The following is a 25534-nucleotide window of genomic DNA, read 5'->3' as shown; positions in this document are numbered from 1 at the left end:
AATCACTTTTCATAAACATAACACCTTCCTGACATAAAAACCTGATTTGACTCCTTTGCTCATTTATTACCATATTTGTAGTGCTGTACTATTTAGCATTTTTATAACTTTTTTCTGCTTTATAAATTGTAAAAGGCAGATTGTTTTTACTACATGGCGACATTACTCAAGATTAAATCCTGAACTACAGCTTCAAAAGGAAAATCATTTTTCCTTATGCAAAGGTGGTAAACATTTCTGTCATTTTTCCAGTATTCAGTAAGTAGCCTTGGTACAAATTTAAAACCAAAAAATATTTTGTTGTTTTTCTGCACCTGCTGGCCTTAGTTTTAGTCAGAGTACTATTTTCTTTCCCTTAGTGTGCCAATATGCCATTAGGCTGATCCTTTCACCTACTTTTATGATCCTCCACCAAGAAAAACATTTGCCAAAGCATTAATCTAAGAGAACCTGGTTCTGCCTTAGGTGGGTATAAAACAGTTCCAGTACACAGCCTATAAGACTATTCTTTCTTTTGCCCCAAGATCCTGACTACATTTCACCTGCAGCTACCTGGGCTACCAACCATTGTACATTTTTTAATTCATTTGTTTCATACTATTATCTTTTTGTACTGTTCTGTCAGATATACTTCTGCATAAAGAATCTATATACAGTATAGGAACAAAGGCAAATCATTCATGACAATGCTGCTAAATATTGTAAGACTGAGGTTCTACAGTGTTGAAGTCAGATTAAAGGTACAGGAGCATATCCTGATACTGTGGCCATTTAGAGCAATTTGCTGAATAAGCATTCAGCTACCACCACCAGTGGTCACCTGTTGAATAAAGTTGTCCAGCACCTCACTGGAGAGTCATTTGTACCCCAGGGTGACCTGTAAGACTGTGGCAAATTCTTCAAAGACCCTTGTTTCTATTGTGAGAACAGACAGCATGAAAGCTCGGCATAAAACATTTTATATGTGTTGAAACAGAAAGCAGAGAGGAAAGCCAGGCTCTTTAATTTTCCAAGTCAGCTGTGCCTCAGGCATGGCTTTCTTTTTAGCAACTAAGTAACACACTCAAGACTTCTGTCTGTGACACACTGTATGGAAATCACTGGTGACATATAGGATATTGCTAAATCTTTATTTCAATAGCTTTATTTTTTTTCCTTCTAAGATTCTGGGTGGACATTACAGGGTTGGATTCCTACCCACATTCCCTTTTTCTTGGAAAACTTTGTGTTAACTAGAGTGTACAATAAGCCTGTTTCCTGCTGTGCAAATAATAGTTTGTTTGCATATCATCTGATATGAAAGGTGCTCATCTGTGAGCCCTATAGCAAATTATATTTTAGAAAATATTACCTTGTGAGTATGTGAAAGAAGCAATTTGCTTATACATTTGAATATCCCTCTTGTGTCCCTATTCTCAGTCTGGAAAATTGATAGCAATTTGACTTTTTTTTCTTTCTAAAGGAAAACTAGGTGAAAGCTGGTTGTTGATCTGGTCACTGTATCAGCCCCCTCACCACCTTGGGGCTTTTGTGAAACATCCCCACCACCTGACATGATCTTTTTTATCCTTGTGATATTATATACATTGATGATTAACAGGAGAAACATTCGTTTTTTTAATAATCTACAAATGAGAACCCAAATGGTGGTATTTGGTTTGACAGAATTAAATCAAATATTATGGTTTACCCATAATGCAGAATTCCAGGACAGTTAATTTGGGCTTTCCTTACCCTAAGAGGGTTTTTCTTATAATAAGGAAAAGAGATATATAAGTCAAATAAAATTAAAAGACCAAAAACTTCAGGTATACAATATATGAAAATCTTTAAATGCCTATAAAAATTAAGTTCTATTATAATGCCAGCCAATTCTGAATTTAGCCAGTGCCCCTGAAAGTGTCTAATAATTTAGTTTAAGGTTTTCTTATGAGTCCTGTGAGTTCCATATTACTTTGATCTTGAAAACAATTTGTTGCTAAATTTGACAGTTTTACCTACCAACTCCATGTTTACATGACATGAAATTCTTTTGAACCTGTGGTTTATGATGTGCTACTGGATAAGCATTTATGTAAAACTGATGTTTCAAAGAGAACCAGTTATAATTGGAATTTGCAACTGTGTGGCTATTTGCAGATCTACCTCTGTCTTACATTTTGCATCATAGCAATGCTATAATATAATTAGTTTGGTCACTTTGTCTTGTCTTTCAGTGTCTAAAATTATAGCTTATTTACTATGCTCTAACCATTTGAAAATAACTAAAATTTGCTTAAAAGTAGTTAAACATCTTTATGGAAAGAACTGTAAAATGAAAAAAAAAAAAAAGGAATCATGATCCATCCGCCTGGAAAATTTCAGTGCTTTTTTTAAACTGTTGCACTTCCTTTAAGAATAAGGAAACACCCTCTTTTTTTTCAATGTCTAACTACATAATTGCTACATAGGGAGAGTTGCTAGTGTCGCTGAGGTCCTTGTGAACATGCCACTGGACTTAACCATTTCTCCAAAATTGCCATCCCAGTCAGCTTCATATACCCAGATATGGATACTGCTTCACTCGAAATTCAAACTGAAGATAAGACTCTGACTTTGGACGATAAACTTTTGCCTTGGGTATGAAACCTTGACATTGGTGAAAGAAAAGTGGAAATTGTAAGGGATAACAAGCTTCACCAAGGCATAGTCTTTCCTCTGATAGGTAATCAGTGCTGCTAAGAAGAGAAGTCACTAAAGAATTTAAGTAGTATTGTTAGCTACAGAATTTCTGCTGTTGTTGGTACACATTCAGCCATTTGGAGTAAAAGCTAAGCAGTACTGACCACCCATTTTAATGCACTTTAAATTTCTAATGTTGTTTCTCAAGGTCTTAATCTATCACTGCATCTGCAAATTACTACCTGTTTTGATTGGCAGCTAGTGTAGAAAATGTTGATCACAAGAATATTTCATACTAGAAAACCCTAAAACCCAAATCAAGAAATTAAATTACAGGCCTGCAAGTGGCCTAAAATTCCCCCACTTTGTTTAGTTACGCATTTGTCAATATTTTACCACCAACCACACATCACACTGTACTCTGCTCACAGTTCCTTTTCAACTCTTATTAACAAGACCTGCCTCATTGCTTTAAAGAGCACAGTGTTGATACCTGAACTAAATTTAGTCATTGGTGGGCCAGGTGTGGTGGCTCATGCCTGTAATCTCAGCACATTGGGAGGCCAAAGGGGGAGAATCCCTCAAGGCCAGGAATTCAAGACCAGCTTGGGCGACATAGCAAGACACCCCTCTCCCGCCCCCATCTCTACAAAAAGTAAAAAAATTAGCCGGGTGTAGTGGCATATGCCTGCAGTCCTAGCTACCTGGGAGTCTGAGACAGGAGGATCACTTGAGCCCATGAGTTTGAGGCTGCAGTGAGCTATGATCACATCACTCCAGCCTGGGCAACAGAGTGAGATCCTGTCTCTAAAAAAAAAAATAAACAAACTTACTCATTGGTAACTTAAATAGTCACAAAATTTTCATAACCTTCTGAAACTTCTGGTCACATCTGCAGATCAACACTTTCAAATTCAGTTTGCAGACTTAACTCTTAAGATTGCAGCAAAACATATTTACCAAATAAATCTTTAAACATATAAATATGCTTCCCTATAAATATTCATTCTGAGATCATCTGTGCCTAAGACAAAATGATCAAAATGTGTTATCTCAAAGGACTCTAGACCAGGGGTTGGCAAACTATAGCCCATGGGCCAAATCCAGTCTGCAGTTGCATGGCCTGCAAGGTAAGAATTGTTTTTACATTTTAAAAGCATTTTTTAAACAAACAGAGAAGAAGAATATGTGACAGAAGCCATATGTTGCCTGCAAAGCCTAAAATGCTTACTCCCTGGCTCAGGACTTTGCCTCCCCTGCTCTAGACCATCCTCGGAGGAGTCCCATAATGGAAGTATAGTGGTACTGTCCAACTGCACTTCCAGCAAGATGATGCTAATGTGTATTTGTCAGAATGAAAATGTTTTATATATGTAAAGACATCTCTTTATTGAATGTAATCAGAGGATTTGTGTTTAACATTTACACTGTAAAATTATTTTTTTCATACTAGTTTTACTGTATTGGCAGCAGCCTCCTGCAAAGTGCCTAAATCTTTGAGAAAAATTACTATGAGCAAAGTCCATGATTTTGTTTTCAATATAAAAGGAATTCCGTTCTCTACTGTAAAATCCAAAACTGCTAGTTGCATTCAGCTTTTGAGTTGACTTCCAGAAAGTTGATATCTTTTGACCATTCTTTTCTCATGTCATAATACCACATGGTAGTTGTCAAGGACCTACATGGTTGGCTACAAAGTCCTTTCCATAATTAGTCCTGACTTCTTTCTGGCTCTTCTTTTTAGAGCTAAATTATTCAGACCAATGAACAAGTGAGTCTATTTTAAGAAATAGAGACTATTATCTATTTTTGTTGAATGTACTGATTGGGCATTGTTTATTATAAAGCATTTCTATACTTTTAATATTTGAGTCATTTATCAATGTGACCAACAGATAAACTGTTCAAGCTAGTATAATGTTCCCTATTTTCATATTTGTTGCAGATGTATGTTATAGTAGCAATTATTTAATAAACGTATAGATTATATGAATCTTTACAAGGAACTAACCATTTTCAGGTAATCTCAGATCTGCATATTCACTTTTTCCATTTGGTTTGCCAATGCCACATCATTTTTCTAAAAAATAGGAGGATGATGTATTTTTATCTAATCTGCTATAATCTAGGCTATATGTCAGCATTCATTATCTCTCATAGGTGAAAGTATTAAATGATATTGTTTTGAATAAGATTTCTGGCAATGTTTTATCCCTGATTTGTATTTTAAAAATCTATATATAAAGGCAGGACCACCATGTATAGTTGTACAGTTTGTACGATACACAAAGGTACCCAGTTGAGGGAGGGGGGATGAGTAGGGGCTGCAATCCAGCCTGTGCTCAGCTTGCCAAGATACATACTTTGGTAGGGTTGCATCTCAGAGGACGTACTTTCTTCCAGTTTGCTTACGGGGGCAGCACAGGCAGAAGTGATCCTGTCCATGGGAAGGATATGCAGTAATTATGCTGGGATGACTTTGTCATTAGACTCCTGGTGCTATACTGCAGTACCTTTCTACTCCAAGCCTTAGTAAGTTACAAGGCTAAAAGCTAATAACTTTTCAATTAAACATTTATGATCTATAAATACATAGTATCTTCAACTTAAGAAGCTCTGGAATAAACACATGAACCTTCCAGCTTCACAAAATGAAGAGGGACAGATCAGGAACAGAAAAAACGGTATTGCATAAGCCACGTATGTCTATGGTTTCTATCCTTGACAGTGGTCAAAGGGCCATTTGTAAAACAAATTGGAATTTCCCCACAACTCACCTAGTTTGTCAAACCACAGCTTTTCAAATATTAGCTTTCTTAGCCAAGCCTGCTGGAATGGGTAGTTTCAGTAATTGCCCACCATATGGTTGATTCTTTAACTAGTCCCTCCTTTGTGTGTCAGGGAGGGGCAGCCTTGCCTGGATCAACAGATGGATGCTGGCAAGGGGTGAACCATGAACCTCTGCCTGGCAGAACACAAAAGGAAATATGCAAAGCAATTTGGGGTGTGTTTTGTGAAGGAGATGACTAAAAAGAAGTTGGGATTGCTTTGATTCCACCCTGAACAGTACACACCTTTCTAAAGCCTCCCTGCCACACACATGCCCTTACATCAGGCATCCATCATTTGATTTAGCCAACTTTGTAAACTTACTCTGGGAGTCATCTCTAGCCTGGTCTGAGGTGGTGACATTTTCAGCTCTTTTTTTCTTTCTTCAGCCCTGGACTGAAGTGCAGTCTACCTAGAATGGGTTTGCCTAGGTGAGAGAGAAAGCAGGACTTGTCTCACTTGGTAGGGTGGCCTATTCCCAAAATAGGGCTTAATCCTCAAAGGAAAATGTGGAAAAAACAGAAAAAGAGAAAAGAGTTTCATTTCCTGAGCCTTACTATGTGGGGACCATATGGCACTGTGCCATCCGGTCAACGAACTGGGATGCTGTGTCTTTTAGTTGCTAGGAGAACAAAACAGACCTGCCCTCATGGCACTTACAATCTAGTGTCTAACAAATAATTGTGCCAATTACATTTTGGATGAGTGTCATAAGGAAGGGCATGGAGAGCTCTAGGAGTTTACACCAGGGAGCCGGAGTAGGGAAGACATTGAAGATGAACATCCACGTCAAGAACTGAAGGAGGAGAGGTATTGAGAAGGGGAAAATGCAGTTAAAAGCAGGGAGAGCAAGAGGTGTCTGGAAAGAGGCAGGAATTGCCATCCTAAGAATTTGAATTAGGAAACCTCTGGAAATGCGGGAGAATGGATTAAAGGAAGCCAGTGTAGATACAGGGATACTAGAGAGGGACAGTGTAGTCTGAGTGAGAGATGATGGTGGATAGTGGCAATGGAGATAGAAATTCAAATGTATCAGAGTTATATGCGAAGAAGATTTGGAGTAAGTTATAGAGTAAGTTTGAGATTCATTGAGTTTGTTGTCTGTGTGAGACATCTTAAGGACAATGTGGATCTGAAGATCTGGGCTGAAGATACAAATTTAAGAATCATGGACATATTAATTGAAATGGGAGTGAAAGGAGATCACGGAAGAAAAGAGGGTCTCAGACGGAGTCCTAGAAACCAAACCATTTAAGGTTTAGGTAGAGGCATTCTGAAAAACAAAGTCACCTCAAACCAAAGAGAATCATCAGTTTCTTGTAAAGGAAGCGTCGGTGATGGCCTGGGGTCTAGTTGGTCAGGGTCTGTGGATGCCAGTGGCTGGGCTGGGTACAGCTGTGGCTATCAGCAGAGCTAGCTATGTGCCTGAGGGGCATGGGGAAGTAACGCTGCCGTGGGGAAAAGTAATGCTGACATGGCACTGCATTGAGGCAGCAGCCTCCAAGGTGGAACCACTGGCATTAATCCTGACAGGTTACTCACCCTTAGATGTGTTACCTCCTCTTTGGGCGTCTGAAAACCTGGCTTGGGATCCTGGCCCTCCACCGAAAAGCTGTGTGGTTATGGCCAAGTCACTTAACTAAATTTTGGATTCTACATCTGCAAAACGTAGGATTGTCTCAAGGATTAGCACCATGGTGAAGTGGAAATCTAATTATAATAGTTTCTGAACAGTATCTTTCCTGTAAGAGTACCTGGCCTGGGCCTGCCAGGGGCACCTCAAAACTGGACAAATGGGAAGAGTCAGCCCTTTTCCCGATCTGTCACTGAGCAGGACAACCTGGAACAAGGGACCATCCAACCTTCCTCTTCTTCCTCCCTGGTTGTCAGGTGCTGGCCTGTGCCTACAGAACCTTTTTGTCTTAGAGGTGGGGACAGATTCTTCTGCCGTATCCCACCCCAGTGTTTCCCACTAGGGTGTGGTAGAACAGGCACTGGACTGAGACTTTTTGCACTAGATTAAAACACCCACCCATTATAAAGGAGTTAGGATTTCCCTAATTCCACCTCTGAACAGAACACACCTTTCCAAAGCCATGGTGCCACACATACCCACTATGTACATCTCGCTAACTAGAGGTGATAGCTCTCTGGCTGAAAGTCTGTTCATTTTACTCCAATAATCTTGCCTTCTTTTAACTTTCTCCCTGCTTCAATTCATTTCCAAATTTCCCAGAAGACATATGCCAGTGAGTCTTTTGGCTTCCCTCATCCTCTAGACACACCTCACCATCCCCAGCTAAAACCTACACTCTGCCCGTCCCCTTCTTTCCCCCTTCCTCCCACCATTCTCTTCCCCCATCATCCTTGCCCCTCTTCTCTCACCCAGACCCTCCCCAAGGCCCCTCTAAAATTATTAAGAAGGACAAGGAGCCTGAGGGGTGAACATTCCCACAGAAAATCCCCTAAGTCACCAAGCTATGAGGAGGCTGTTCTGAAGGAAACTTGAGTTTCTCTATCAGCTTGTCTCATTGCTATTGTCTCCAGCAGCCACCAGCTAAGTTGATAGAGAAACTCAAAACAGTTTCATTGGAAACAATTAGTGTAGCTGGCAGGAATGAGGTTGTGGCTTGGACACAATCTCAATGTCTGTCCGCTGTGAATGGCTTACTAACTTTCTGTGTCAGACAGCGAACTCAGTCTGGGACAGCACTGGTGCCGGCTGGTGTTGGTTCACACTGCTTTGTGCCACTGCTTACAGCTGTTTTAAGTGTTGCCTTGGGGATTCACCTGAAATTATTGGCACTGTAGATGATCTCTGAGCTGCCCTTCCTGGGATTGCAAGGACCCTAAGCTGTGGGCCACTATTTGAGGATGTGTTGGCCCTTGAGCCAGGTATACCATTCTGGTGACCTTGGGTCTCAACGGTGGCCAAGACTGTATTGGCTATAAATGGTGTCCAGCCAGAGTGAGCCTGCCGGGACAGTGGACCTCTGCCTCCATCTCACTGGGGATAGAGATGCGTGTTACCAGGCTCCCCAGCAATTCCCCCTTAGTAACAGTCATACAACACTGGGCTCGCCACGTCTATGAGTGCAGCCAGGGGAAAGGGTCAAAGTGCGTAGCCCTAACCCATGGCGGGGTAACTTCACCTGAGTCCGTGTGGCGCCGCACAAGAGTACATGCTGCTGGGGCAAGTGCCTCCTTTGTTGCTGCATTCCTTGTTGCCATTGCTCCTCACTCCTCGCCCCTACCTCCACCCCTACCCCTCAGAGGTCCATTAGGATACCCTGGAAAGGAAAGTAACTGCCAGCAAAACTGGTATGCAGAGGCCACCCCCCAATTTTTTCCCCCAGTAACAGTTTGTAAGGTCAAAACAACAGGGGGCTACTTGATACCACCAGGAGCTTGTCAAGTAAAGATTCAGAGAGAAAGGGGGAAAAAGATACATACAGTCCTGTCTGGAAAGTTGGAAAATATCCAGCCATGTAACCATTCTTGTTATGTGTATGAACAATGGCTGAATACTTTCTGGACAACCTCTGTGTGTGTGTATGTGTATGTATTTAGCTATCTAGAAATGCAAACTATTCTAAATATTTTACTTAAAAGAAAAACAAAAAAGGAAAATGAGACTGATTATCGAGCATCAGGGGCCGCCATTCCAGAGACAGAGGCTACTGCCTAGAGGCACTGGGCCCCTTTCCTCTTCCCTCTTTTCCTCTTATCGATTAGAGACCAAAAAACCAAAAAAAAAAAAAAGCGGGGGGTGGGGGTGGAGGAAGACTGTCACTTTAGATGTCTTCAAATTCAAGGAAAATAAAAGAGGAACTTAAAACTTTAAAGACTGAGCAAATGCCAAGTCTAGCAAACATAATGCTAGCCCTAGATCATTTACTGATTTATGAAAAACTCCTAGATACAAGGGAGAATAAAAGGTAATTAAATAAATTATATGCACTATTTTAATACATATAAATTATATAATAGATAAATTGTGTATGTCATTTTTAATAATTTGATTCAACTGGAAATTCAAAATTCATATACTAATTTATATATTACATACTAAAGAATTTCTATAACAAAAAGATTAAAAAGAGCACTTTATTGGCTTTTGTGCCTCTACAACATAGGTTCTAACTTTTTTTTTTCCCTTGAGACAGGATCTTACTCTGCCACCCAGTCACCCAGGCTGCAGTGCAGTAGTGTGATCATAGCTCACTGCTATAACTTCAAACTCCTGGGTTCAAGCGATCCTCTTGTCTCCGCTTCCTGAGTAGCTAGGACTACAGGCATGTGCCACCACACCCAGCTAATTTTTTTTTTTTTTTCAGAGACGGGGTCCCACTATGTTCCCCAGGCTAGTCTTAAACTATTGGCCTCTAAGAGCGATCCTCCCACCTCAGCCTCCCAAAGTGCCCCAGCAGTGAGTGGGCCACTGTGCCCGGCTATAGATTCTAACTTAACATTTGTTAAAATGTACTAATTGACAAAACTTAATCAATACTGTGGTTCAAATTATAATTGTACCTGGGGATCCCACTGATTTAAAAACTCTGCCCCTACAATCTTGAGAAAGTAACCAAACACAAAATTTTTTAAATGTGTATGCCTCAACTTTAACTATAGCCTTGCCTAAATTTCCCATAGTCACATACCCATTGCTGTAAAATATTCTATATTGGGCATAGATGATCTAACAAATAATAAAATTAAAGTAACCCTTCATCACTTACAAATTGGCTTGATAAAATGGGACTCTATGAACCCCTAGTTAAAATAGTTAATATGTCCCAATATAAGTTAAAGCAGGGCCTTCAAGATTAAAACTTATTATAATATATAAAACCCGAGTTAAAGCGGGGTGATTATCCCCACTGCTTCTTGATTTAACAGCCCAATTTTGCTTGTTCTCAAATCTGGAAAAAAAATATATAAAGGGTACCCTATGACAGATTACTACAACCCTAACACTGTGGTGTTCCATCCACTAGGGCTTCATACCTAATGCCTAATATTATTAAAAATTATACTTTTATTCAATCAATGACTGGTAAATATTTTGCTCTCATAGGTTTGGCTAACCTGTTCTGTTCAGTGCCCGTTCCAACAGCCCCTCAGCTGCAGTTGGCCTCCACCTCTGAGGGGACACAATGCAGCTTTCCAGGCTACTGATAGGGGACCTCCACATGAGGTTTGTCATCACGTATCACACACAATCTTTGCAGACAAGGTCCTAATGACATCCACCTTCTGCAGGAGCACGGGTACAACATTACACTGAAGACATCCTCCTCCAAGAAGATTCCTTTGATACATGCATTAAGGACATTTGAGCTGAATCTTAAAGTGTAAACAGGCAGTCACTGTTGGCTAAGGAAGCTTGTACCTACCCTCCTCCTCTTCACCCCACCCCTAAGTATGTCATGGATTGGTCAGATTCAAGAATATTGAACTAAACCACAGTCCTGGGCGTGGAACTTCATTCAGTGTGTGAAACGAAGAGGTTAGAGGTTGGTCCCAGTCTGGGGATGGCTCCTGTCTTTTCTCTCTCAGGCACTTGAGGTAAGATGGAGGCTGGGCTTCTTCCCTTTGGGAGGGAGGTGCATTTTCTTCCTCTCATTGGAGTGCCAAGCAAGAAGCAGAGGGAGACCCGGGGAAAGGAACCAGGACAAAAGTTGCCCTTACTACACAGGTCCAGTGTAGCCCCAGGGGTTAGGGCTTCGAGATGGGGGTTGGGGCCGGAGCACTAACAAGTATAAAAGGTTTCCTTGCCTGCCATATCTCTTGTGCATATATTCCTCCAAGAATACTGTGAGGTGGTAGGGGCTGAGTGACCCAGGGATCTGTGTTCCAGCCATCCCTCTCTTGGTATTGAACCAGAGAAAGGAATAACCAAAGTAGTTCCTGGGAAAAGTAGTAAAGAAGTTGGGGCTGGGGCGGGGCGGGGGGAGTTGCAGGCAGAGTAAATAGCATTGGAAAGGCAAGCAATAAACGGGTACATTAATACGTGTGGAACAGTAAACAGAAAGACCAGCAATTAGAGGATCACAAAGGAACTTTATACCGTACTGTGTGAGAAGGCCAGACTTAATCCATACAAAGATGACATCCCGTATTAGCTAATTGCTAACGTTACTATGGTAATTACTTCATGCCAGGCACAGTTCTAAGTGCCTTACATGAATTAACTCTTATAATCCTGAGACACTGAGATAAATAAGTTGCCCAAAGTCCCAAAAACAAGGAAACTAAGATTCAAAAGTGTTGACTAAGTGGCAGATCTGTCCTCTTTTACCAACTTTGCTAGTCTGCAGCCGTGGCATCAGCACGGAGACAGGTTCTATTGACCTGGACTTACCAGGGGATGACCTAGAAGTGGCACTTGAGCTGAGACCTGAGAGACAAGGGATCAGGGCCATCAGAGGCTGGGAAAACTTAAGGTGCGGGGGCTCCAGGGTGCCTAGAGGAGTGCTTTGAGAAACAGGGGCACCCAGCAAAAAGAACCACAGAGAGAATGCCTGAGGTTTCGCAGCCAGTGAAAGCCCCTGGGCTACACAGTGCCACATCCAAGAACAGAGCAGAGCAAGCTAGTGCCACCCTCAGCAACAGGGCCTGGCCCAACAGCTTTTTCTTATTTTTATATCAAAAGTTGATCCAGGTTCAGTTGTATCAAAGTAAATGCAAGTTTCTTTGAAGCAAGATTTATTGTTGCCTTAAGACAGATTATTTTTCTTTCTAGAAATGATTTGGAGGGAGGAATTTTTTTTAAACTAGATTGATATGGCACATTCACATTAACAAAATTATTTTCTTATCTCATTGAGAAGTGGTTATAACTTTCTCTATTTTTCAAATGATGAAACTCAGACCTAGGGGTTAACTAACCTAATGAAAGGAGCTGGGACTGAGGCCCCCTTATTCAGACTCCAAATTCTATTTTCATTCATTTTTTTATTCTTTCATTCACTGAAGACAAAATTTATTGTGGCCAGGCATGGTGGCTCACACCTGTAATCCTAGCACTCTGGGAGGCCCAGGTGGGAGGATCGCTTGAGGCCATGAGCCAAGGCACAGCCTCTGACTACCAAACCTCGTCCTACCTTGGGGTATTTCCTTGTGGACGGTGGTACTCTGGGGCAGATCTGAGGAGGAAGAGAGTTCAGGTTCATCCCAGGTGGCTGTGGACAGCCACGATGAGCTGTAAGTAACAGGTGGCTGGTTGGACATGTGGCTCTGGAGCTTGGATGCCCTAATGGTGAAGGAGACCATTTTTGACAATGGTGAAATGAGTGTGTAAGAAAGAACCCTGGAGACTTTACACTTTTTTTTTTTTTTTTTTTTTGAGATAGAATCTCACTGTGTCACCCAGGCTAGAGTGCCATGGTATCAGCCTAGGTCACCACAACCCAAACTCCTGGGCTCAGGAGATCCTCCCGAGTAGCTGGGACTACAGGCACACACCATCATGCCCGGCTGATTTTTCTATTTTGAGTAGAGACGGGGTCTCGCTCTTGCTCAGTCTAGTCTCAAACTCCTGAGCACAGGCGATCCTCCTGCCTCAGCCTCCCAGAATGCTAGGATTACAGGCATGAGCCACCATGCCCCACCTACTTTCCATTATTAAAGGTTATCAGAGAGAGGGGGAATCGAGCAAAGGGAACTGAGAGACGTAGTCAAAGACAAAGGAGGAAAGCCAGGAGAGTGTGGAGTCTGTTTTAAGAAGGGAATAATGGTTTGAGATGCAGAACCTGATGTGACTGAATTTAGCAGGGCACAGTTAAATACGAGAAAGGTGGTTTTGATCTGGGATTTGTCCTGGGAGGTCTTCATGAAAGCCACCTAGGCAGGCTACATACAGGAGAGGGCCCGACCTTGCATGTTTGCAGAACGGCAAACAACACCAGCAGTAGAATTAGGTGGAGCTAGAGGATGCCAGGAAGGTCATAATATTGGTTTCATTCATTCACTGGCCAATTCATGCTCATTTAATGCTCAGAACACCCCTGCAGAGTAGGAATTTACTATTCCTTTGTTACAAATGAGAACACTCAGACCCAGACAACTGAATTGACTTGTTCAGACAGTGCAGTTGGGAGAGGTGAAGCCGGAATGTTGACATGGCTCTCAGTCCAGTGCTGTCACCTCATGTTTCCTAGACTGTAGGGGAATATAGATCAGAGAGGATCCAGGCTAGGCAGAGAAGGAGAGGAGGGAACAAACAGGATGTGGAGGGTGGATACAAGCCCAGAAGGGCGGGAGAGAGAGTTGGGGCTTCTGGGTGGGGCAACTGGGTGAACTTCGGTAGCATTTATTGCGTGGGAAAAGCAAGATATGGGTTCACCGGGAGAGAGTGACTTGGACTTTGGCCATGATGAGTGCCGGGCCTAGGTGACATGGGGGCTGGGGAGTGGTGTCTGGAGGCAATGAGATGCATATCCGAAGGTCAGAGGAACACTCCGGACTGTGGGAGGTCTGACATGCTTCAGTGTGACCTTGAATTTTGGTTCCTTTTTACCTCTTAACAGCACAGTTGAGAAGGGGCTGGGGCTGGGTTCTGGGAGAGACGTGATGAGGGAAGGGTAGCGTCCCGCTGTTGTCAAAGAGGACTCCTGGCTCACCTCTACCTCGGTTTCCCCCACAGATGGCTTTTCCCTGCCGCAGGTCCATAAACCTCAAGACTCTGGCCTGCCTTCTGACGGGCATGAGCTTCTTGGCACTGCAGCAGTGGCTCCTCCAAGCCCCGAGGTCCCAGCAGCAGGAGAGGCGGGACGGCCCTACCGATGCGCCCGCGGCCGCCGCGCAGCCCGTGGTGCTCTACCCGGGACCCCAGTGCGCAGCCAACACCTCGGCGAACACCGTGACCGGCTTCCAGCAGCTGCCCGCGCGGATCCAAGACTTCCTGCGCTACCGCCACTGCCGCCACTTCCCGCTGCTATGGGATGCACCGGTCAAGTGCGCGGGCGGCCGCGGCGTCTTCCTGCTCCTGGCCGTGAAGTCGTCGCCCGCGCACTACGAGCGACGCGAGCTCATCCGGCGCACGTGGGGGCAGGAGCGCAGCTACGGCGGGCGGCTCGTGCGCCGCCTCTTCCTGCTGGGCACCGCGGCGCCCGAGGACGCGGCGCGCGCCGAGCGGCTGGCGGCGCTGGTGGGGCTGGAGGCGCGCGAGCACGGCGACGTGCTGCAGTGGGCCTTCGCCGACACCTTCCTCAACCTCACGCTCAAGCACGTGCTCCTGCTCGACTGGCTGGCGGCACGCTGTCCGCAAGCGCGCTTCCTGCTCAGCGGCGACGACGACGTCTTCGTGCACACCGCCAACGTGCTCGGGTTCCTGCAGGCGCAGCCGCCCGACCGCCACCTCTTCACCGGGCAGCTCATGTACGGCTCGGTGCCCATCCGTGACAGCGGGAGCAAGTACTTCGTGCCGCCGCAGCTCTTCCCGGGACAGGTCTACCCGGTGTACTGCAGCGGCGGCGGCTTCCTCCTGTCCAGCGCCACGGCCCGCGCCCTGCGCACGGCCTCCCAGCACACGCCGCTCTTCCCCATCGACGACGCCTACATGGGTATGTGTCTGGAGCGCGCCGGCCTGGCGCCCAGCGGCCACGAAGGCATCCGGCCCTTCGGCGTGCAGCTGCCCGGCGCCCAGCAGCCCTCCTTCGACCCCTGCATGTACCGCGACCTGCTGCTTGTGCACCGCTTCGCGCCCTACGAGATGCTGCTCATGTGGAAGGCGCTGCACAACCCCGCGCTGAGCTGTGGCCAGAGACACAGGGTCTCCTGAGGCCGGGTGGGCTGCTGGGTGGATGAGCGGCCTCAGCCCCAGGCCGCACCACGTGAGGATTTCCGTGCTGAGAACGCTCTTTCCTGCTCTGGGTACCTTCGGTCCTGCCACCCAGCTATGTGCATCTGAACCCTAGCTGCGCATGGAAATCAGCCGGCGGGGTGGGGGTGGGGGGTGGGAACTACCTACGTACTGGCCCATCGCTGGAGGTTTTGGTTTTATAGGTCCGGGTGGCCCCAGACATGCAGGTATTTTTAAAGTTCCTCAGGGAATTCTAATGTGCAGCGAGGCTTGAGGGCCACTGAGCTAGGCACGCCTGTTCCTCCTGGCAGACCCAGCTCCAATGTCCCGTTTACAAGCCGGGACACTTAGCTCCCTCGCTGCAGTCATTGTGCAGTGGAGCAAGTGGGGTACAAATACAAGTTGCCGTTTCCATGGTTTCCTGTACAAACGCTGGAGCCGGAGCTGGGCTGACAGTCATCAGATGGATCCCCTCCCGGAAGTCAGCCGTCACTTGGGACGGAGGGGCATCTGGCAGCCTTCCTCCCACCACTGCCCACAGGACCCCTGGGAGGTCAAAATCCACACTGTGCCAAGTGGAAACCTGAGCCCCAGTCAGGACGGTGACTAATCCAGGGCCACGTGGGCATTCGCGGACAACACACCATTTGCAGTCCCCTCTACACTCACCCTGACCAAAGCTAGTGGCTGTTTGGGTCCTGCCCATGCACACCTGCCAGCCAGCACCCACTCCCAGGCAGCAGAGACAGGCTCCTTGCAGGGTCTGGGCCTCGGGGGCAGTCAGCCTTGGAGAACCAAGGTGGGGGCTGGGGGGGATGTGGAGGACAGTGCCGGGAAGCCTGTGGAGGCCAAGGTGTGGAACTGTGTCTAGGCGTGGGGGAATCTGAGACTGTGGTGGACAATGGTCAGGGAGTGTCAGGGGTGGCTGGAGAGTCTGCAGTGGACAGTGACTGGGCTCTGAGGACCAGACTGACCTCCAGCAGCTGCCAGTCATCTTGGCAAAGTAGGAAATCAAGGAAGCAGCTTAAGGGCAGGCAGAAATGTGTGTGACCAAGGTCCCGACTATGCAAGACAGATGACAGGGTCTCAACTTCAAGGAGGAAGGAGGCTGGGCAAGGAGTCAGGAGACTGAGCAAACGCCTTTCCCCGCCTTCTGAACAAAGGCCAGACTCCTCAGGCAGCACTCGAGCATCCTGCAGCCTGGCTTTTACTCGCCTCGCCATCCTCATCCTCGCCATCCCTCCCCACTGTCGGACTCCACCCAGGCCAACCACTGTGGCATTCCTGCTTTGTTGGGCTCTCTCCTGCCTCCGCGTCTTTGCACAAGCTCTGATCTGGTTACCTAAGTGTCCCCCCTCCCCCCACCGTCCTTGTCTCTTGTATCAGTTGGGATGCCTGTGATGGAGGCTGCTCGCTGGCCACCAAATCTGCTACTCCCCCCACCTCCTGAGCACGCACCTAGACTACATTGCCAGCCTCACCCACCCCGCCCCGCAGTTAGCTGTGGCCATGTCAGGGGGCTGTCTCCAGTGGACTTGAGTGGACGTGAGGAGGACCGCTCCTGGGCCCGGGCCCACCTGTGCTCCCTTCCTCCTTCCTCTGGGCTGGAACATGGATGTGCTTGTGACCCAGCTCCGACTTTGCAGGTGAGGACAACTCTCCAGGCCTAAGCCAGGGCTTCCCAACTGTGGACATTTTGGGTGGGGCAGTGCTTTGTTGTGGGGGCTGTCCTGTGCATTGTGGAACGTTTAGCAGCATTCGTGTCCTCTACCCACTAGATACAAGTATCACACCCCAAAGAATGACACCCAAAAGCATTTCCAGGCATTGCCAAATTCATCCTGGTGAGAACCACTGGCCTAGAGGAGAGCAGGAAACCGTGGGGTTTCTGAGTTTCTGCGCAGGGCAGAGCTGACCCGGGTTGACTTGGAATGCTCAGCTCAGACTACTGGGGAGGACAGTAAACTTTTATGTTTTCTGAGCCTCTGTTTCTTTGTTATAGCAGCCTTGCCCTCCTAGTGTCTTAGTCCGTTTGGGCTGCTACAATAAAAATACCGTAAACTGGGCAGGTTATAAACAATAAACATTTATTTCTCACAGTTCTGGAGGCTGGGAAGTCCAAGGTTAAGGTCCCAGCAGATTCCGTGTCTGGCAAGGTCCTTCTATTCCTCACCACCTTCTAGCTGTGTCTTCACATGGTGGAAAGGGCAAGTGAGCTCCCAAGGGCTTCTTCTTCTTCTTTTTTTTTTTTTAAAGATGGGTCTCTGGCACCCAGACTGGAATGCAGTGGCATAATCATAGCTCACTGCAGCCTCTAACTCCTAAGTTCCAACGATCCTCCCACCTCAGCCTCCTGAGTAGCTGGGGCTATAGTCCTACAGGTGACTACAGGCACTACCATGCCCAGCTAATTTTTTAAATTTTTTGTAGAGATGGGGGTCTTGCTAGGTTGCCCAGGCTGGTCTCCAAGTCCTGGTCGCAAGTAATCCTCCAGCCTCAGCCTCCCAAAGTGCTGGAATTACAGGTGTGAGCCACCGTGCCGAGTCCCAAGGGCCTCTTTTGTAAGGGCACTAATCCCATTCATGAGGGTTCTGCTCTCATGAGCCAATCACCTTGAGGGGTAGGATTTCAACATAGGAATTTTGGGAAGCATAAACATTCAGGCCATAGCACTTAAGTCACCTAATGTGTCCACTCTGATCCCTTGTTTCTCCCCAACTAGAGTGGCTGCTCCCAGATTGCAGGGCCGTGTCTGGTTTACATCAGGGCTGGCACAGGTTTACTCAGAAGGAGCCACTGGCAAGTCCCATCACTCCCACCCTGGGGACTTGAGAGGCCATCTCACCTCTCTGAGCCACTCTTCCCACGGTGATGATCGATCCGTGCCGGGGGCCATGGAATCCTCTGTAAACCACGTGGGAGGACACTGTCATACTGACTACTTACTGTCAACTCTGGGAGGTGGAAGGGAGCAGGAGGCGGCAGAACCGTCTCATGGACCTCTCTGCAGCCCTAGCCATGGACCCCGAGTAGTCACAGCCACTTGTCCCTTGCTGGCCTTCCTTCTGAGCAGGCCATAGAAAATACTCCTAAATGCTTTAGGGGCGAATGAATGAGTGGGTGAGGGCCCATCTCTCCCAATGGTGTGGGATGTATCTGTAAGGACACTCTTAGTTTGCTATTGCTGCTGTAACAAATTCCTAGAAAGTTGGTTATTTAAAACCTCACCCATTTTTTAACTTACAGCTCCATCATCTAACACTGGTTTCACTGGGTTAAAATCAAGGTGTTGGCAGGACTTCATTCCTTACTGGAGGCTCCAGAGGAGAATCCATTCTTTGCCCTTTCCAGCTCTAGAGGCCCCGTCAAGACCAGCAATGTTGCGTCTCTCTGTGCCCTGCTTCCGTAGCCGAATCCCCCACTCTTCTACCGTCCCCTTCCACTTCTAAGGACCAGTGATTACCTTGGGCCCACCTGGGTAGTCCAGGATTACCTTCCCACCTTAAAGTCAGCTGATTAGCAACCTTCGTTCCATCCACAACCGTGTTTCCCTCTGTCATGGCACCTAACGTCTTCAGAGGTTCCAGGGATTAGGGTGTCGACCACTTTGGTGGCCATTATTGTGCCTACCACAGTGCCTGATAAACATATGTAGAAAAAATGAATAATAATGATACAATGAACAAGAATGAAAAGATGGACAAATGTGCTTCCTTCATACAGACCTCTCCAGTGTGGACTTTCATTCTGGATAATTAAATATCGTTAATCCTGAATTCCCTGCCCCTAGCTGCCATTTGTCAAGTGCTTACCAGAGACAAGAAAACAAGAACGCTGAGGCCAGAATGTGGAGGTGTCCTCTGGAAAATCTGAATTGTGCTTTGATGCAATTTACTGTGTCACAAAAGCACTCAGGAAAGGGCTCTGAAAACTATTTCCCTGACAAGCTGGTGAATTATCCCCATTTTACTGGAAAAGAGATTAAGATTCAGGAACTTCACAGCTCAGAAAGGTCGGGAAGCCACCGTTATGGATCTGCTGAATGACTCTGGGTCCTGGGCACTCCGCTTTGAAGATGGGTTGCTCGCGTGTCCAGGCCCAGGGAAGGCAGTTCAGCGCGCGCAGCCCTGGCACCATTTGGTGCCACCTGGCGGGTCACCGGCACGGCCACGGCAAGGCGCGCGCCGATCCGCTCCTCGGCTGATGAGCCCCCCGACGGCCGCCAGAGGGCGCGCCTCGCACGCGGCTCTCCCGCCCTGCACCACGCACCCCGGACCCCACATCCCGCATCCCCGCGAGCCAGTGCCCCCGACTCCCTTCGTGAAGCCAGCATGACTTTGATGCTCAAACCTCCCAAGGACCCCACGAACAGGGGAAATGATGCGCCTGTCTCATGAACCTAGATGCAAAAATCCTACACAAAAATGCTAGCAGACGAAATGCAGTGACAGGTAAAAAGAATTTATCAGAACCCAGACGGCCTTATCCCAGAAATTCCAGATGGGTTTAACATTAGAAGACAATCAAAATATGTGAATAAAGCAGAAAGGTCAGTCAATGTGGTACATCAAGAGATACATGAGCATCTCAGATACAGTGGGGAAAAGGTTCGATAAAATTCAACATCCATTCATGATTTTAAAGAAAATTTTAGTGAAAGGTGAAAGCATTTGGAAGCATTTCGTTTGAGGTTAGGAACAAGATGAGATGTGCCCATTATCACCACTGTTGTTCCACATTGTTCAGAACTTGAGAGCAAAGCAAGATAAGAAAAGATATGAAACATAATGATTGGAAAAAAAGAAATAAAATTTTCAAAACCTCAGAAGTTTACAACCCTATGAGATGCAACTTCCCTTTTTTTAATAACTTAATGTCACCCTCCCCATCCTGAAATGAAATTCTTAGGTAATATAATCTGTCCACAAACTACCTTCAAAAAACCAATATAATGCTTTAATTGTAGCATAAAATATAAACAAAAGAAAAATACTTTAAAATACAATAATGTACATTTTGATGTGTAAATTCTAGGGAGAAAGAAAGAAAGGAAAGGAAAGGAAAGGGACGGTAGGAAGGAAAGAGAAAGAGGAAGAAAGTATCAAGTTTTCCAGATAGATTGAGAAAATGTGCAAAAATCAATTCAATTCTATACAGTAGTAACAAGCAGTCAGGAAAAATCATTTTTTAAAGTGTCAATAGGCCAGGTGCGGTGGCTAACACTTGTAATCCTAACACTCTGGATCACTTGAGCTCAGGGGTTCGAGACCAGCCTGAGCAAGAGCGAGACCCCGTCTCTACTAAAATTAGAAAAAATTAGCCAGGCTTGGTGGCACACACCTGTAGCCCCAGCTACTCAGGAGGCTGAGGCAGGAGGATTGCTTGAGCCCAGGAGTTTAAAGTGGCTGTGAGCTACGATGACACCACTGCACTCTAACTGGGGCAGCAAAGCAAAACTCTTCTCAAAAAAAAAAAAAAAAGATACAGGATCATGATATAAAATGTAATTCTAATTGCCATTGTGGTTTAAAAAAATGTCAGAAGCCTTGTAACAAGGTTGCCAGATTTAAGATCAACATACAAAAACCAACAGTGTTTCTCTACACCAGGCCTAACCAATTAGAAAATGTCATTTTTTAAAAAGATAGCATTCATGACATCTGGATCTTACTTTCCCATGGTTTAGAAGAAAAGTGTGAATGTACATGAAAGAAGGGAGGAAGAAGAAAAACAAATATGGCAAAATAGGAACAGTGGATGAATCCAAGTGAAGGGCATAAAGATGTTCATCGTTCTATTCTTTCAGCTTCTCTATGGGATGACATAGGAAAAAATAAAAGGCTGGGTGAAAATACCACTCACATAGAAACAAAAACTACAAAAGTATCTAGGAATTAAGTGACTGTATAAGACTTCCATGGGGGGGGGAAACTCTATAAAGGACAGAGCCAATGATCTGAGTAAGAAGATAGTTCACGTTCTTGGTTAAAGCTGCATAACATTATATTAAATGAAGTCAGTGTGTCAAGGGGACCTCTGCACCCCCATGCAGCGGCAGGGAGCTGGCAGCCACGTGGTCTACCCCGCTGGGAGCAGACGGGAAGCCGTGGGGGGACGCTCACTACACCCACGGCCTGCTACACTGCAATTAGAAGCAACAGCTTCAACATCTTGCATAGTGGTAAGGAGGGACCTGAAAAATAGCACTCCGTGCAAAAAGTAAGAAACAGAAGGAGATAAAATTACATTTATGTAAATAAACAAGACAGATCACCAAAGAACACATGCAAAAAGATGCACATTAAGTCAGTCAGAATGGCTGCCTCGGGCAGGAGGAGAACAGGAATGGGGATAAGAGGGACTAGAGAGATGGAACCGGAGCAGGGCCGGGCACGCACTGAGGCCACGGTGTGCCAAGGACCAAGGAGTGGGCCAGTCGCCTCTGCACCGGGTCCCAGCCAGGCCGGGGGAGGCTGCTTCACTACGTCCAGGGTCTGAGGCCTGGGGCGGGGAAGGACAGCAAGGGACAAGACAGGGGGTGGGGGGACACAAGCAGCAGAGGAAGGGAAAGAAAGGTGGGATCCGGAGCAAGCTGGGCCCTGGAGCAGAGGTGGCTGGGAGGTCCTGGCCGGCCAGCCTGCAGCAGGACCACAGAGCTCTGCCTGGGGTGATCGGGTCACCCCCCCTCCCCTCCCCACCTTGGCAGCCACATCCCACAGGTGGGGGCACAGAACCCCGTCCTCCAGGTCTCTCCATGGAGCATGTGGAAACACTGTGGGCCCCTCCCACTGGATTCTTCTGTAATGGGGTGGGGGCTCTGATACAAAGCTACTGGGGGGGGGCGGGGGGCGGGCTGGGAAAGCTGGTCACTTACTACGCTGAGTGTATTGGGGGAAGTGGGTCACACCGATCCCACAGCTGCCAGCCAACGTGGAGGTGGAGACCACCCTGTAGACTCCTAGACCTGGTTCCTCAGGGTGAGGACAGCCCCTTAGTCCCTGCAGACACCTCCCCTTGCCCAAGGCTGGGCTGTGGGCCGCCAAAGCCAGATCAGGAACCACTGCCTGCTTTGGAGGGTCAACTTTCTCTTTCCTCAGAGCTACAGGGAAAACTGCCAATCTCTGAGCTCAAATCAACGTTACAACAATTTCTTTAGAGACCCCTTTCCACCCAGGGACAGTCATTTACAGAATAATTCTGTTGTGACACAGGCCATCTCCTCCCCCCAGCCTAGACTCAGCCTGCTCTTTGAATAACAAACAGCTCCATTAATGTATTTTTCCCAACAGAAGAGCAATCTTTCCAGAAGATTAATTCTGGTGCTCCCAAGAACACAGCGATGACATCAGTTTTTAAAATGTCATCCTTGATTCTTTGCTCCTGCTCTCAAGAATTTGAATCAGTACAGTAGGAGACTGGATTTGGATTTGAGCAAGTTCATTTGGCTGCTGGGGCAGAGGGATGGGAAGGGTGCGGGGAGTCTGGGGGACAGTGAGGAGGGAGTGGGGTGACCCCGTCCATGAGGGGGTGCCGCAGTCAGGGGCCCTGTGGGCCTGCAGCTTGGAGAAGGTCTGGACACCCGAACACGGAACTTGAGAGTGCTGGAGGCTGTGGAAGCACCCGGGGGGCATGGAGGGCCCCTGACCCCTGCATCCCAACGGCCTCTGACCCTACCCCACTTGCGCACAGCCCCCAGCATGCAGGCGGAGGTGGGAGGTGCCCAGGTGCTGGTCCAGCTCCCAGCTCCTCATATGTCCCCTCCCTTTGTCCCCTTCACAGCAACCGCCCTGTGGGCTGAGGGCCAGCACCCCCAGTCCTCACTGCTGGGCCAGGATGAAGTGTTCTGAAGCACCCCCTGCCCAAGCAATCCTGGGCTCTGCACAGAAGTGGGGAGAAGGGATCCCCACAAACTCTCAGGGATGGGGCACACCTGCTGGCGGCCCCCATCCAATCGCTGCTCAGATGGGTGTCCAAGAGGCCAGCCATCGTGGGACAGGAGCTCCCTCCCATACCTTGGGACCCCTCCAGGTGCTAGGAGCCCAGAAACCTTCAGCAAAACCGAAAAGCTTTCTAAGCAAATGAGTTCCTGTTCCCAGGCCCAAGGGGACACATCTCCCTGGCTGCCCTCAGGACCTAAATGTCTTGAAGACTCAGCCAGGACCCCTTTCACACCCCATTCAGCTATATTCCCCGCCCCCCTGTCTCCTCAGGGCTAAGCTGGGAACCCAGAGCAGACTCAATGAGACCCCACAGCTGGGAAAGGGGTGGTGGGGACCATATCGGCCTAAGGGAGGGGCACAGGCAAGTGCCACCTCCTTTAGGTCTCAGAGGGTACAGGGAGGTCCTGGGCATCTCTGATGCCCACCCTTACTCCCCACCCTGCCCGCTGCCACCTGCCTGTGGGGCACTAGAGAACCTGGGGCCCTGGGGGCCCTGCTGCCCCTCCAGGGCAATGTGCAGGCAGGGGCCCTGGGTGCCAGCTCAGCTCCAGCTCCTTCCCCTGGCGGAGGCCTTAGGCAGGAGATTCCCACTCCGAGGGTCTCAGGGCCTACAGGTAACTCCCAGGGCTGTGGGGAGGGTCCAGGTGGACACTCCCAGCGCTGTGGAAAACAGTCTGCCAGTTCCTCAAGAAGTTAAATAGGCCGGGCGCGGTGGCTCACGCCTGTAATCCTAGCACTCTGGGAGGCTGAGGTGGGAGGATCGCTGGAGGCCAGGAGTTTGAAACCAGCCTGAGCAGGAACAAGACCCATCTCTACAAAAAAAAATAGAAAAATTAGCTGGGCATGGTGCTCCCAGCTACTTGGGAGGCTGGGGCAGGAGGATCGCTTGAGCCCAGGAGCTCAAGGTTGCGGTGAGCTGTGATGAAGTCCACTGCACTCTAGCTTGGGCCACAGAGCAAGACCCCATCTCAAACAAACAAACAAGCAAAAAAAGAATAGCTCATCAGAGCCAAGGTGATGCGAGTGATGGGGAGCATTGCAAATACAGATGAAGCTTCACTTGCTCACTCACCACTCACCTCCTGCTGTGTGGCCCAGTTCCCAACAGGCCACAGACTGGACTGGTCCATACTGGTCCATGGCCTGGGTGTTGGGGACCACATGTGTATCTAATTTTATCTTTTTCCAACTGGCTACCCAGTTGTCCCAGCAACAGTTATTATAAAGTCTGTCTTTAGTGTGTAACAAAGGTAGCATCTCAAATCACTGGGGGAAAGATGTATTTAGGTCTAATTCTGAATTTTCTGGTCTAGTCATGCAACAGTACCACCCCATGTTTAATCACAGAAGATTTTATTTTTTAAGTGTCTGATAAGGCCAGCTTCCCCTCATAGTTTTTCCTTTCCTCCAATGTCTCCCTATATGTTCTTCCATGTTTATTATTCCATGTGAACTTTACTATCAACTTGTCTATCTTCATAAAATAGCTCGCTGGTATTGTTATTGGGATTGCATGGAATTTAAAAATTAACTTAGTGAGAACTGACACCTTTATAATTTTTTTTTTTTTTTTTTTTTTTTTTTTTGAGACTGGGTCTTGTTCGGTCACCCAGGCTGGAGTGCACTGGCGTCATCATAACTCACTTCAACCCCAAACTCCTGGGCTCAAGTGATTCTCCTACCTCAGCCTCCCAAGTAGCTGGGACTGAAGTTGTAAATCACCACACCCTGCTAATTTTCTATTTTTTTTTTTTTTTTTGTAGAGATGGGGTCTGACTCTTGCTCAGGCTGGTCTTGAACTCCTGACCTCAAGCCATCCTCCCTCCTTGGCCTCACAAAGTGCTAGATTACAGATGTAAGCCATGTAGCATACATTTATAATGTTGACTTATCCTATTTAAGCACAGGGGATATCTTTCCATTTATTTTTCTTTAGTGTCGTTCAAGAATGTTTAAAAATTTTCCTCATATGAATCTATACCTACGGGCTACTGAATTTTATAATATATATTAATTGTATATCCTGCTACATCACTGAACTCCTTTACTGTTTGAATTAGTTTTATCATTGGTATAATTTTATATCATCTGAAAATAGATATACATTTATTTCTTCTTTACCAGCTCTTAGGCCTCCCTTTGATTTCTCTTGTCCAATTGCATTGGCTAATGTTGCTAGTACAATGTGGAATAGTAGTGGAGATAGTGGCATTCTAGCCTTGTTCTTGATCTTAGTGGAAATTCTTCTAGTGTTTCTTGATTAAATAAGATGCTGGCTTTCGGATTCTATTTTATCATG

The 25534-nt window shown here is 46.8% G+C and overlaps 1 protein-coding gene across 1 annotated transcript; it reads left to right on the top strand.

The window, feature by feature from the left end:
- The first annotated feature begins 14121 nt into the window (after nt 1–14121).
- B3GNT6 (UDP-GlcNAc:betaGal beta-1,3-N-acetylglucosaminyltransferase 6) lies at nt 14122–15274 on the top strand. The gene has a single exon (XM_069469221.1). It carries the CDS (start codon nt 14138–14140, stop codon nt 15272–15274), a length of 1137 nt encoding a protein of 378 aa, XP_069325322.1. The 5' UTR covers nt 14122–14137.
- The last annotated feature ends 10260 nt before the right edge of the window (nt 15275–25534 follow it).

This window comes from Eulemur rufifrons, chromosome 6, assembly GCF_041146395.1.
Source record: "Eulemur rufifrons isolate Redbay chromosome 6, OSU_ERuf_1, whole genome shotgun sequence".
NCBI classification, from domain to species: domain Eukaryota; kingdom Metazoa; phylum Chordata; class Mammalia; order Primates; family Lemuridae; genus Eulemur; species Eulemur rufifrons.
This window is presented reverse-complemented; position numbering and strand designations above follow the sequence as displayed.